Here is a 14,787-nt window from a genome sequence, read left to right on the forward strand (position 1 = left end):
TTTCGCTGGTCTAATATATTTTTACTCGATGCGATTTGATTTCAAGCTTAAGATCAGGCGCTTAATTCTCAAATGAAGCTGGCCGCCGGTTCACTCCAGTGAGTAGTATCTCGGCAATATTACTAACTAGGGTATTACCACGTCGCAAAATCGGAGCCTCTAATTTTTAGCTTCCAGTCTCTTCGAGCAATTCGATTCCGGACCATTTGGCGCTCCTCGAACGTTAGAACTGGATTACCATCCAGTGGTCCTCGTTTTCCCATACGTTCCTCTAGACACGTGGCGAGCATCTAACACAACAGGAAAGCAATGTTTACATTTATCCGTTGCAGAATAAATTCCTCAAAGCTCTTCTCCAGTTCTTCCCAGTGGTCTCGTCTACCTTCTTCCCAGTTCTCGAGTCGCAGATGCCTCTTCTCTTCCCTCCATCTTGTTCCCTCTTTCCCTTCAGATTCAAACCCGAGCCCTTCCCCTTACACTACCGCACCGTCCTTCCCCATCGATTCGGGCGTAGCTATGGCCGGTGGCTAAGGAACACTCCGCCGCCGCCCGCCGCCGTGGCCGTTGGATCTGGCGAGGAGGACGCCTTCACCAAGTACTCTGGATACCTCTTCGAGGGCACCGCCGCCTCGGAGGCGGAGTTCTTGGTCGAGTACGACCTGGCCGCGATCGCAGCCATCTATCGTCGGAAACCTTTCTTGGTACTCCGGCGATTTATTCAAATCGGTGCGACGTTTGGCCGGTGGTTTGCCCTAAGATACATTGACAGCCTATCTGATCGCTCGGATGAGATGTTTAAGGTGTGATGTCGTATTTTTATCTGGAAGCTTCGTGTCGGAATCTTGTTCGGTTATAGGTCAGTGATGGTTCTTGATCTCTTGATATCAGGTTAGAGCGGCGGAGTTGCGGATGATACTACTGGAACTCGGTCCGGTATGCTTCCTGGTTGATTTTGCCCTCTGTTTCTTTGTGTGAATATTGTCATACACGCAAGTCCAGAATGTTCTTTTATTTGATGCAGAGATCTTCTTACATTGTTCGCTTCTCTGTTGATCTATTAATATACATGTGTATTCAGTGCATTGCCTGAGGATTCGGTTGACTATGCACTCAGTAGAAGACTTTAATTTTCGCTTTGTACTATAAGTTATCGGTTTTTCCTCTGGAGAGGCTAATAACACTTAGAAGTTGGAACAAAGTTTGGTTGTATGATCATAGTCCGTTATGTGGTTTGATTCTGATCTATGTTGTTAATGCACTAAATGTTTATTGGTTGAACTCATCTATTTATTAGAGTTTGCCTTATCCATTTGTCATCAGTCAGTCAACAAAGTTAAATACTAGGGTGTTAAGGTAGCGTTGTCATCTTCCAGAGAAGTTATGCATTCTAAAATTTACCTAGGCACATAGTATGGAAAATTTATTGTTTGCTAGATGCATGACATGGATATTAAGTACCCATGCATATAAAATATTTTGCATTTGGATAACAAGTTCCATCGTATCTGTTTGATCAACTATATTAAATAACTTTTAAGCATGACTATTGACTTCAGTCGACCTTTCTACATCAGTTAATCAAGGCATAAATCATCAAAACAAACGCTTATTGGTAGTTTTTTCATCCTTTGTAATATAGTACTTTTGGTTCACTAGTTGAAATAACAATTTTCTCCAGGTCCAGCATTCCAGACAATGGCGACTTGTTTCTATTACAGTTGGAATTTTAAGTCTCTTTTCATCTGTCAAGGAGAATTTAAAATGTTGCCTTATTTCGAGCAACACGTATTTGTTATATCAGTCATATTTTTCTTAGTCTTCTGGCAGTATCTTCTCATAAAAGTGTCTTGATCTTATGTGGTGATATTAAATTGGAAAGGCTCCAAGGAATGATTTAGTATATTGTTATGATGTTATCACCTTCATCTCAACATTTCAATCCCGTTTCAGTTCAGCTTAGCCAAGACTGCCCTAGTCTAGATAAGGTAATGCCATTATAACTAACTATCTGATAGGGACCAGATCCTAAAGTTCTTCAAGACATGAAGATGCTCCAAATGAAAAGCTGACAAGTTTTGATATGATGAGATATGTTAATCTCTGATGCATTCAAACAAAAAGTCTTATAAAATATAATCATACTTTGTGTTTTTAGTCTTAGATATATTGACATTTAATTCTGCATGCATTTAGCACAATCTAAGGCTTCTCTGTCTGTGAATTCAGATCTTATTGTACAGAAAACATTTATGCTGACTGTTGATTTTATTTGAGTCCATCTTAAATGTTTAAGATTTGTTAAATTGGTCTTTTCAAGACTGTTCTTTTGAATTTTTATTTTCTTTGTGAACCTAATTAAGTCTCTCTTCTGTAGGCCTTTGTTAAAATTGCTCAAGCTGTGTCATCAAGACCTGTAAGTTGGCATTTTCATTTCTTCCCCTTTTGAAATGAATAGGAAAGAGAGCATGACTTGTTTGGTTATAATATTTTTCAGAATCATTATCATTATTTATCTGAGTGATTTTGTCCTTGATACTTTTTTTGTTTGAGATGGTTCGCCTTGGTTAACATAGTTTCTAGCATTGATAATTAGAACTGCTTAGAATATGTTCCTGCTAATATTGTCGAGTTCTGATATGTTATTATGCATTTACTTCCAGGTCGTTTGTTAAGGGTATTGAAATTGATAACTAGTTCCATATAGTTATTTGTTGAAGTTTATGATGCTTAGATAACACTAATTTCAGCATAAATCACGTCTTGATAGTAATATTTCTTTTAGGCTTTCTTCATGGTAAATATTGTTGCGTTTTGTGCAGTTAAGATCTGGGGGGATTTTAATTTCTGATTGAAGAGTAATATGCAAAATTATTTAAATCTATTGTGCAAACTTTTGGAGAAATGAGGTGTGTTTAACTCATTGGCTACTCTAAACACTTAAGAATTTAGAGAACGATAATTTTTATATTTTATATTCAACACTCCTTCTCACTTTTCATTTCCGGGCTTGAGACATTTTGATAGACTCATGAAGTGAACTCGATTTAAATAGGTGGAGTTTTATTTTTTTAAAATTACAAATAAGTTTGACAGGATTCTAACTCGGGACATTTTCTCTAATATTATATTAACTATTACGTATTAACTTATCAATTACTCTAAAAACTTAAGTTATGAAATAACGATAATTTTTACATTTTATATTCTAACAAGGTGGTTTATGAATTCAATGGCTAATTTCATGCTTTGTCACTTTTTTGCTTAAGGAAAAGTAAAGTTTTTGAGTAAGTTTCTTGTCCACTGGTTGTTGTATGTAACTTTTTTATTGCAATAATTTTCTTAGGATGTGATTCCACCTGCATATCTTGAGGAGCTTTCCTTGTTGCAAGACCGTATAGCACCCTTTTCGACTGAGGTTGCTTTCAATATGATAGAGAAAGAGCTTGGACTGTCAATAGATATGCTTTTCTCTGAGATTACACCAGAGCCAATTGCTGCAGCATCTCTTGGGCAGGTAGTTGATGTCTATCGTGTAAGTTAAAAGCATATGAATTCTAAACTCAGGAGATATAATTATTTAGATTTCTCTTTATTTATAGGTTTACCAGGCCAGGCTTCGCTCTGGTGGGAAAGTTGTTGCTGTTAAAGTGCAAAGACCAGGAGTTAAAGCAGCCATTTCCTTGGATATCTATATCCTAAGGTATATTGCAGGCATTGTGAAGAGAACTGCTAAGTTGAATACAGATCTGCAGGTATGTGACGATTTCATGCTTCTTTTAGAAGTTTGTCATCTTCTAAAGAAGTCATGCTGCTTCAGTTTCTCTTCAGAAGTACTCAACATTTTATTTCCATGGACTTCTTTTTTAGGTCTCTTGTGATAGTTACTTGAGAATCTTAACTTGCAGGCTGTAATTGATGAGTGGGCATCAAGCCTATTTCGGGTATAACTTTTACCTCTCAATGTTATTTCTAAATGTTTCATTGTTGATCTAGTAGAGTAAAGTTTGGATCTAAAAGGGTTGAAATTTTTGTGACCTGATTTATAGTTGGATGACATATAGATAATTGTTTCTTAAACTTCTTCGTCTTCCTTCTAGCTTGTGAATCTTCTCATTTCTTTGCTTCTTGCTTACTTCTAGCATATTTTTCTTCATTTAGTTGCTGCAATTCACCTCTTATTGCATCTGAAAAAATAATTTCTTCTCTTCTTGTTCATTTTTAATTGAAATTTACTTTACTGATTTCCATTCGTAATTTTATAAATGACAAATTAGTTCGACTCAGAAATTGATTGTATGAGGTCAAATTTTACTATTTTTGCTCCAAAGCATCTTAGCAAAATGAACATCTAACGACTATATATTGCTATTGAAACAATTATATCATGATATTAAGTCTCCTCCAGCTTCATACTGACAACATAGGGTCTCCTATATAGCGGAACTCAAAGTTGGGATGGCTCCTATATGTACTAATTGCACAAATTTTACCTATTGTTAAATTTTACCTTTGTCCTCTTGAAACTTGAAGGCTTATTGATTTTAGACTAAGGTTTCAAAACTCGGTATTAGGATCAGGATTAGCCGTCCGGAAAACGATATGTATTAATCATATCAACCGGTTGTATCATATTAGACTATTTTTTAATTATCTAAAACTTTAAATATTATTTAAAAATACAGAAAAATTTCTAAAGGTTTAAAAAATGACAAAAATAAAAAATAAAATAAAAATTACTTACACATGAAGATTAAAAACTTAAAACAAAAATACCCTATTTCTCTTTTTTTCTGATTTTTTTCTTCTCTATTCCTTTTCTTTCCCCCTCTCTTTCTCTTAACTTTTATATTGCTGAAAAGAATATTTCTATATTTTTCATTTTTTTCTCAATTTATTTTCTTTGCCTTCACTTTCCCCTTCTCTCTTCCCTCTCCCTTTTACTGCTGCATCCCTCTTTCTCTCTTTCCCTCTCTCCTCCTCTTTCTGCCGTAGCAGAAATTCGTTGCTGCAGTTGTTGCCGCAGAAATCTACTGCTACAGCAGGAAGAGAGAGAACGGGAAAGAGAGATGGAGAGAAGAAAAGAGAAAGAAATATTGAAAAAAAAACTTATCTAAAATCGCTGGTGATCGAGGTCGTCGGATTTTAGTCGAAGAATGTTACTTGAGGTCGAGATCGCCGGAGGTCTACTCAGTTGCCGATAGTTGATCCGTGGAAGAGGTGATAAAGAAGAGAAAAGAGAGAAAGAAAAAAGAAGAGAGAAATGGCTGAGAGAGTGAGAGGGACTTAGGTCGGATCCGACCCTCCTAGCCTATTTTGGATTAGGATAAGCCAATACTAACCCAAAACGGCTTGGGTATTGCTGATACCCGATGTGCTGGTTTTGACTAAGATCTGGATCGACCGAAACTGGAATCCATGCTTTGGACTAGTCAGCAACATGTTTAGTTGGAGCTAGAACGTGGGATAGTGTAAGCAAGACCTTTGAAGTTGCCCAAACCTTTGATGCTTCTGTCAAAATATAATAGAAATATTTTCATGCCTCAGCTAGCATGGTGCGACATTTCCGTTTCCGTGTGGTCCTCTAGCAAAGGACTGTAGCCATTTGATATGTTTTCATGGAGCTAACAGCTGTCTTGATTTTAAACAGGCTTAAAGTTCTGTTAGTGTAGGTTAGACTTATATATGTCCTTTGATCATATCATATTACTGTACTCCATGATGATAAGTCAGCTATAAGAGCTTCTGAATTGTTATCTTTACTCATATTTTTCTGTCTCATGCTCTTTTATGAGCATTTTGATTTTCTGATGATTTGTGGTCGTCGATCTGTTGTATTCTGTGACTATTCTCAAAGGGCGGTGGTTTCTGCCTCTTATATGGTTATTTCATTTGCCTTTCTTTTTCACACGTTTGCAATTTGGTGTTTAGAAACTCTTGGGCATATTCTTAGACCTTCACATTGAATACAGGTAAATCACGTTTAATGCAGGAGATGGACTACAGGGCTGAAGCAAGGAATGGGCTCAGGTTCAGGTAGGGCCTCCTCAACTATCTGCTGTCATCTCTTACTAAGCTTTACAGGGCTTCCAATGCATAAGTACCTGTGCTATAGTGTTTACTTTAACTCTCACCGTCACTGTCAGTCACAGTGTTGACTCTATAAATGCATGTAATCAACTTACAAGTTAGAAATAACAAGTTTGTCCTTCCTTGAATAATGAAATGCATGTAGTGTTTATACTTTATAGTCTTCTTGATTTTCATATTAGTACTGAAATTAGCTGGAAACAGATGAATTACATTCTAAAATGTGTGATCCTACTGCTGGGCTTTCCAAGGTGGCATTCAACTTAAACTTTGTGGGAGCTGAGAATTTTATCAGAAATATTTGTTTAACAATTTGTTCCCTATGTCATTTAGGGAGTTATACGGGAGCCTAAAAGATGTTCTTGTGCCGGAGATGTATATAGAGCAGACTAGTACCCGAGTCCTTATGATGGAATGGGTAGAGGTGCACTATACGACAATTTTTCACTTCATTTTCTTAATAGGGAATCCTTGAAATAGGTTAAACAGAATGTAACATTGGTCATCATCCATTCTTGTAACAGGGGAAAAGATTGGCTGAAGTCAGCGATCTTTATTTGGTTGAGGTAGATTTCATATGAACAAAGTGTTTGTATAAATGTATTACCCTGAAGCTTAAACATTGGAAATTGTCTTTACCTTGCTTACATCATTTACTGTGGCTTGCTGACCTTACAGGTAGGAGTATATTGCTCACTTTCACAGCTTTTAGATTATGGATTTTATCATGCAGACCCTCATCCTGGGAATCTTCTGCGAACATCTGATGGGAAGCTGGCATACTTAGGTATACATCTGACTGACTATTTTATGTTATAAGTTAAATTTTTCTTGTTTCCTGAGACCTGCATTTGTAGATTTATGTGAAGATCAATATATTAGTTTCACTTTCTAAGCTAATTGCTGCATGTTTCTTTTCCTATTCCAGATTTTGGAATGATGGGTGAATTTAGGCAAGATCTTCGAGATGGATTTGTTGAAGCTTGCCTTCACCTTGTTAACCGTGATTTTGATGCTTTGGCAGAAGACTTCGTCACTCTAGGGTAAGTGGCCGCAAAGTTTAAAGTATGTGTTGGAGTTGGCTGATCGGAATATTATCTCATAAAGAACTGCATGTAGGGGTTGCATTTAATTTGTACTATGACCATTGTCATGATTGGGAAGCTGATAATGAGTCATTACATAGAGTTATGGATCCACATTTTTGTACTTATACAGTTATTGACTTTTTGGAGCTTTTACATAATTATTATGAAGTGGTAAGCTGTATTAGCCAGTAACCTTTAAAGAAATATTTTGAACATTGTGGGTATATATAAGTTTCTAAAAGTAGTTTTATAGATAGGCGTGTTAAGAGATACTATATCATGCCACAGAGTGACCTGGTAGACCTAGGCTAACACCTGTACCCGATATGAAGCAAGGATTTTTATCAACTTATTCAGAAAGGAACATGCTTTGATGAATTCTTCTGTGGTTTTATGTAACTGTATATTCTTTTTCTCTACTAATGCGCTGAAATTCATTTATTTCTGACAGACTACTTCCTCCAACTGCACAGAAGGATGAAGTTACAAAAGCATTGACAGGTTCTGCCTCTTTGCTTCATTCACTAATTGGATTATTGACAAATAAAAAGTTGGAAATATCAATAAGAAAGTTCACTCTAGACCTATTTTATACAGGTTCAACTTGTTCTTATCACACACACATACAAATAAAAGCTTAATTACAAATATTTGGTTTCAGATGTCTTTCAAAATGCTGTCAACAGAGGAGTTAGAAATATAAGGTTTGCAGATCTCTCTGGGAATCTTGGACAGACCATGTAAGCTTTTTTTTTTCTTCTTGAAATTTGATTATGTGATCTTATATTAATTTCAGTGCTTAAGATAGTTTTCACCTGTCTTTCAGATCACCTAAAAAGGTTGTAGCTATTTAACTGAGGGTTCAGAAATATACCTAATCATGCCAAGAACTAAGAAAGTGTAGTCTGCAGAATTCTTTTTGCCGGATTACTTACATGTTAGTATGTAAATTGCAGTTTTACCTTTTCCCTCCAGCTGTCCCTGAAAACCTATGTGGGTTCTTATACATTAAAATTTGACAATCGGCTCGTTGGTGCTGGTGATCTTTGTTTAAACTTTAAACTGTTTATAATGGTCAAGGAAAACAAAACAAACCCAAAAGATTGCTATATTTCATAAAATGCCAGAAAGATTATGCAAGTCTATTGAGAAAGCTGGCCCAGGAGATTGAAGACCTTTTGTGTGGTGCATACCAGCTCATGCAGAAATTTCATGTTTCATTCAACTCCCTCCCATTCATTTCTCAAGTGAGGAAGCCTGCACAGATAATAACCTTTTTTGGATTTTTTGTGCTAACATAATAAGGACCGTCTGACTTGGAATATCTACCTAAATTTTTTTTAATTGCATAGATCCTATTGTATTTCATGCAGATTTCAGTTCTCAAGTGAGGAAGCCTGCACAGATAATAACCTGGTTTGGAATTTTCTGTGCTAACATAAGGACCGACTGACTTGGAATATCTACCTAAAACATGTTATGTAAATGCATAGATCCTATTGTATTTCATGTCGATTTGTATCTTCCAAATGACATCTAAGTTAGGAATTCATTAATTCTTCTATTTCTGTGATAAATGTACCGTTGATGGCTGTTGAAGTCTCTCCGGTTCATCTTTTACTCTTCTGCAGTCATTTCATGCTGTAGTTGGACTTCAGAGATTGGAAGTATATATTAGTAGACCTAGAATGTTATTCATTACTCAAGGACCATATGTAAAATAATTCCTTATAGTTTACCTATTTGTCTCTTCCTGAAAAGGAAATCAACAAGAGTTATCTATTTCTTCTTAAGTCTTGTAAAGAATATTTGGTATCTGCTTTAACTACTTGTGCAGCTTTTTTCTGTTTGTTTATTTTACTTTCACATTCTATTTTGGTGTTTAGGTACAAATTTAAATTTCAGATACCATCATACTTCTCTCTCGTCATTCGGAGGTAATAGTTTTTGTTTATTCTGTGTGAGAAGGGGCAGTCTCTTTCCTTAGAATTTTTATTAAACAAGGGAGATCTTATGGCACTGTTAATTAAGAGAGTCCAATTTCATGTTATTGTGTTATGCACTGTATGTGCACTGAACTTATATTTGAAATTTGCAGCCTTGCTGTTCTTGAGGGCATTGCGATCAGTTTTGATCCAAATTACAAAGTCTTAAGTAGTTCATACCCATGGATTGCAAGAAAAGTTCTCACTGATAGCTCACCCAAACTTCGATCTACTTTGCAGACTCTCCTTTACAAGGTTAGTTTTTGATACTCTATTTTGTCAGGTCATTTGGTTAGTTTGACGAGTTATAATGCGGTCATAATTGTTTTCAGTGGTGCTAGAACTTCTCATGCCATGTTCTTTCTAGTTCTGCATGAGCTTTTCTAATTTAAAGCAAGTCCTTTTGAATTAACACTATTTATGTTATCCCAGGAAGGTGTTTTCCAGATTGACCGTCTAGAATCTTTATTAACTGAGGTAATTTTTTATTTTTTCTTTAACCTCTTTATATACTATACATTTGCATTCATGGGTTTACATATTGACAGGACAGCTTGTACAGACAAAACTAATTTGTCTAGTGAAGTATTTTTTCTCAAGTTGAATTTTGACGTGCACCAGCTTAGTAATAGAAAAAGCTTATCTTTGATAGCGGTCATAGGGAGGGTGAAGAAAGGATCTGATCGTAGATAGAGACTGAAACCTTTCTTTTTATTCAAAAAAAGTGCAAACCTCAGGTCGAATGAGTACGAAAGGGAGATCAATCAAATCAATAAGCCCCCCGGATCAATTAATTATTTCAAAATGTTTCACCATCTAGCTACAATACAGGAAACTAGACTTCCTAATTATTTTGCACTACCTAGACTAAAATAAGTTTCTCCGATCTGATTCCTCCAACTGCGAACTCCGCATGATACACTTTTTATTTATTGGGAGAACCCAAGTAATCTCTTGCGGATTCATATGAAAGGAAGGGCGGGAAGGAATCAAACGCAAGGCGCCAAAAAAGCTATCAATTCGGAAACTCTTTTTTTTTTTCTTTCTAGAATCTTATTTTTGCAGACAGAATTTAAAGAGATATACTGTCTGGTCAAGGAGATGTACTGTCCGATAGGTGTCAGATATTAGGATAAAGAAGTAGAAATAAGTATCTAATTAACATCAAGAACTAGTGCAAATACATGAAGAGAAAACTAAGTAGAAGTTTTGTTAAGGTCATACAGTGTAACAAATTGATGCTGTTCTCTTCATTGATTTTGAATATCCAGCCAATTTATGCATGCTACTCCATCAGTCACGATAATTATTTGATTAGACCAGTTCCAGAAACTTTTGTGTATCATACAGTTGAATCTACCAGAATTATCTTTATCACATGGTATTTAATTGAAAATTGGAACTTCTAAATATATCACTGAAGCACCTTTACAAAATTTTGGCTTAACTTTATTGGCAGTCCCTTCGTGCAAGAACTGAGCAGTCACTGGCTGTGAAGGAAGTAGAAGATAGCGATCCCAGAATTGCAATCAAGCAAGTACTCTCATTCACATTGACGGAAAAGGTAGAAATTGTTTCAGCATTTATTTGTTTTCTTATTTAATTCTGATAAGGCAATCAGTGAAGGTGGAAATCAATGGTTGAAATTTGTTTTTGTAGGGTGCTTTTGTGAGGGAAATACTTCTGCAAGAGGTTGCTAAGGTATATTATTTTGTTTTACATTTTCTGGTTTTTGCTATAGTCCTGAATAATTAATTGAGATCATGGATGTTAAAGCAATGAGCTACATTGTTAGGAACCTTTCAGCCACTTGTTCTGAACTTCTGAAGAATCAAAAGTGCAACTTGAATTATCATTTTTGATTTCTGGCCTGCTGAGTAGTCATTTCGTAGAGATTAGTTTATTGACTATACAGTCGATCACCACTAATAGAATTGTTGTACTTGGCATTCGAGATTCTAAAAGTAATCATCTTCAACCTTGCACTAATTGTTCAGTAATGAAGCTGGAAGGGGCTTTTACATATGTCATTAAGTGTTTCAAGTAGGGAAGTGTGCTCTTAGTGCATACCTTGTTAGCTGCATTCCCTTGAATTATAAAGTAATATTCTTTGTCTTAACCACAGAAAGATGCCTTATTAGAAATTTATGTTTGGAAAATGACTTGCTTCGCTTGACATTGCCAGCAAATGATGATCTCACTATAAAGGGTTGAATAAGAACTTGTTATATGCGGCAGCTTGGCCGGTTGCAGAAAGCACTAACTGAGGAGGAATATGAGTAAAAACGTTTTAAATGATTTATAAATTATAATGTCCGAACCAAGAGCACCTAACGCACTAATAAGGGTTAGTGTTAAAGTTCTACTGGAAGGTGATAAAAGTGGGAGAGGAAAAAATATTTAATATAACGAGACATAACATTATTACTCTTACATTGACGGAGGATGTTACTGAAGATAGAGGTAGTGTCTGAAAAAAATCCATATAGCCAACACTGATATAAGGATATAGGGCTCTGTTGTTAGTTCCCTTTGCTTCAAAGAATTATATCCAACGAATACCATTGGAACACTTCTGATGTTGCTTTAAGTGATTATCCTTGTTATTTTCTTATTAAGAGAGAATTCTTCTGTAAGTAAACATAAATTATGAAATAATTAGCTATTATTTAAATGTTACGGTCAGAATTGTATAGAAACAAGGTAAACAGTTAACATTAAAGCCTTGATTTTGCTATTATGATGAAAATTTCTCTAGAATATGAGAAGCAGCTTTTGACCTTAAGAGAAACTTTCTAACAAATTCTTATATTCCAAATTTATGTTATTATGCATGCATTATTTTCCTGAAGTAAGTTTGTTGAAATCCAGATTGTGTTGTTTCCTTGTCTTGGATCTTCTCTAATGCTTTCTAGTTGGATCCGTTGTTCTTCCATACCTGACTATGCAGATAACAGTTATACACTTATTATTATGTTCTCTATACAGGGGATTGATTCACTTGGATTAGGTGCAATGGATGCTATAACTTCTGCTGCTGCTTCTAGATTGCCTCTATTCATTTCATATTCGTCATCCTCGATGAGTCGTGAGGACATCACTAACTTGAGAACTTTGCGTCGCCTTGTCTTACTTTTGTCAAGCCTTCAGAAAAATGAGAATCCAAATGAAGTAAGAGAATCATTTTACCGTAGCATCGTCTTTGATAGATACTGTATTCATATCCTTAGAAGAAATGCATCAAACCTTTTTTCTTGATAACTGAGTATTTCTCAGAACTTCTGGTTCTGGTATGTAAAGTAGGTTGAGAGCTCAGTAACTTATGAGGAGAACCAAGGCTTTGTCAGACTGTTAAATTTGAGGACACTTCTTTATGCAGAAGTCATAAAGAGCATCAATATTTAGGAAGGAATAGGTTGTATAATTTACATGATTGGCCAAGAAACAGTGCTCGAGTGAGAATTTTCCCATGTATCAGTGCGACATATCATTAAGATGGTTTGGTTCTTGAGGTTTAGGACTCAACTCTACAGTCCCATGAGACTGATACTTTTCTAAAGACCTCATGACTCACATGTATAGAACTATAGATTGCCCAATATGCTATGATGTACACTTGCACAAAAACAAGAGAGAGAGGAATGCATACTATGTTCTGATATGACATCATGATTTCACTCTGGAACCTCTTTATCTAGTATAGCTCAAATTGAGCCATTTAGACATTGGCTGGACAGGCTGAATTTATATTTCACGACATAGTAAAACTATATCAGTATATATCTAATCCTATTCCTACTATATCATTTTGGTATAATAATATTTAGCTCCCCTGAATTATCACCATGTTTTACACACCTTGGACCTTTTTTGATAAAAATCTATATATATTCCTTAAACTAAGAGAAAGGAATATGTTCAAGGCAACTATGTCGTAAAACTTTTTTTAGTTCAAGAGAATTAGGTGGTAAAAAAAAAAAGTTCAGAATATGTATGTGGAGAACCATAATAGTTCAGAGGAGCTAAATGTAATTGACTCTATATATTTTTTTTTGTGTGGTAGTTTCAAATGTTTGTGCATTTTTATCTTTTGATGTGGTATTGGTTCGTCTTTCAGGAAGTAAAATTTGCTAATGGAGAAGACAACAAAAATGATATTTCTCTTGTTCTTTATGAGATGACATCTCTGCAGGAATTTCTACCTGTTCTTTCTGTCATTCCTGAGGTAAGAGGGAAACATCTTTACATCCATGTATGTGCTTAACCCACTTGCAATCTATATTCTTTTAGCTATTATTTTCCAATATTCTGAGTGATGTTTTCTTTCGCTGAATATACGTTCAGATATCATTTTCAGACTTAGAAATGGGCATTTGAGTGATAGGTTCCCATCATTATGGAGGAGGTTGTATCAATGACATGAGCCCACAACCTCTAGGAGTTTCAGAGCTTTTTAACCTTCTCTTAATTCTGTATTCTTAGCTTGCTGGTGTCCCTTACTGTCAACAGATCAACCAAATTATTTTGCATCTGGCTTTTATCATTTGGAATTATGCCAAATTTATCAGATTTGGATTCCAATATCCAGTTAATGTCTTGCTCCACTTGTCTCCTTTGTCATCTTGCAGTTGTTCTTAGTGGTTTTATCTCCAATTATTTAGTATTAATAGTATTAAGCATTGTGGTCATAATTCGTTTTCTAAATGACTGTTGAAGAAGTCTTCATTGCTAGCAGAAACATGTCCTATTTGTTACATACTTCTAACTTTCCTATTGAATCTAAGTCATATAACTTTCACATTTACCCGGTGAAATCACTGGGCCCATCCAACATTATTTGCAAAGTCTGTTACCTCCAGGGATGTGCATCACTCCGTTCTATACTCTTTATTACATCTATCTCCATTTTTCTATCGACTGTATTTCAAAGCATGTCGTGAACTATCATATTAGCTGATTCATTTAGATCCCTCAGTGTCAACTATGTCATACTTGCCATTTTTATATGAGATGATGATTTGTTTATCATCTTTCCTCCTGCAGCTTCCGTATGAGTCGCAACAGCAATTGCTTCGTCTGCCAGTGGATCTAGCTGGCAGGCTTTTGTCTCGTGCTGTTGCAAGAACTGTTAGAAGGATCTTTACGTAAGGTTGGGCAAGCCGTTAATCATCAAATTGCCCCATTAATGTTGGTCGAGGCTGCTTTGCTACTCCGCAACGCATTTAGTGGCGACGCAGCAGGCTTGCTTGTCTGCAATATTTTGTTGATAATCTAATTTGGATCAATGCAGTTACCGAGTTGGATGAAAGGTCCATCTTTTCTTCTTATTCTTCTTCTTCATAATCGTCTATACGTAATTATTTATTATGTCCAATAACTAGATTGGACTCCCCTAATATATAAATAAATAAATAAAAGTTTGGATTCCCCATATTACCTTACAATTGGTATCGTTGATAAGACTGCAGCGTCGTTGCTGTTAGCTCACAGTACGAAAGAGAAGTTTGCTGAGAAATGTTTAACTCAGTTGTTCAACCAACTTAGCTTCTATCCCTTTCAAAGTTGTCTATTCTCGCCAAGAAAATGGCACTGCACCTTCTAATGGTGGATAAGTTTACACCGTGAGA

General features: G+C 35.7%; 1 protein-coding gene across 2 annotated transcripts; it reads left to right on the forward strand.

The window, feature by feature from the left end:
- The first annotated feature begins 359 nt into the window (after positions 1-359).
- On the forward strand, positions 360-14,468 carry LOC140788200 (uncharacterized aarF domain-containing protein kinase At1g71810, chloroplastic). Of its 2 annotated transcripts, none has more exons than XM_073137369.1 (21): positions 360-800; positions 889-933; positions 2,375-2,413; positions 3,344-3,514; positions 3,600-3,752; positions 3,906-3,941; positions 5,990-6,033; positions 6,421-6,511; positions 6,612-6,653; positions 6,766-6,874; positions 7,016-7,130; positions 7,627-7,676; positions 7,837-7,915; positions 9,062-9,112; positions 9,274-9,415; positions 9,593-9,637; positions 10,620-10,724; positions 10,820-10,861; positions 12,149-12,331; positions 13,278-13,385; positions 14,204-14,468. In XM_073137369.1, the coding sequence occupies exons 1-21, from the start codon at positions 408-410 to the stop codon at positions 14,306-14,308; spliced, it is 2,148 nt and encodes a 715-aa protein (XP_072993470.1). In that variant the 5' UTR covers positions 360-407; the 3' UTR covers positions 14,309-14,468. The 2 variants fall into 2 exon arrangements, with proteins under 2 accessions (XP_072993470.1, XP_072993478.1); XM_073137377.1 differs by lacking the exon at positions 14,204-14,468 and adding an exon at positions 13,505-13,764.
- The last annotated feature ends 319 nt before the right edge of the window (positions 14,469-14,787 follow it).

Source organism: Typha latifolia, chromosome 1, assembly GCF_019914945.1.
Source record: "Typha latifolia isolate L0001 chromosome 1, TyphaL0001v2, whole genome shotgun sequence".
Taxonomy (NCBI): Eukaryota; Viridiplantae; Streptophyta; class Magnoliopsida; order Poales; family Typhaceae; genus Typha; species Typha latifolia.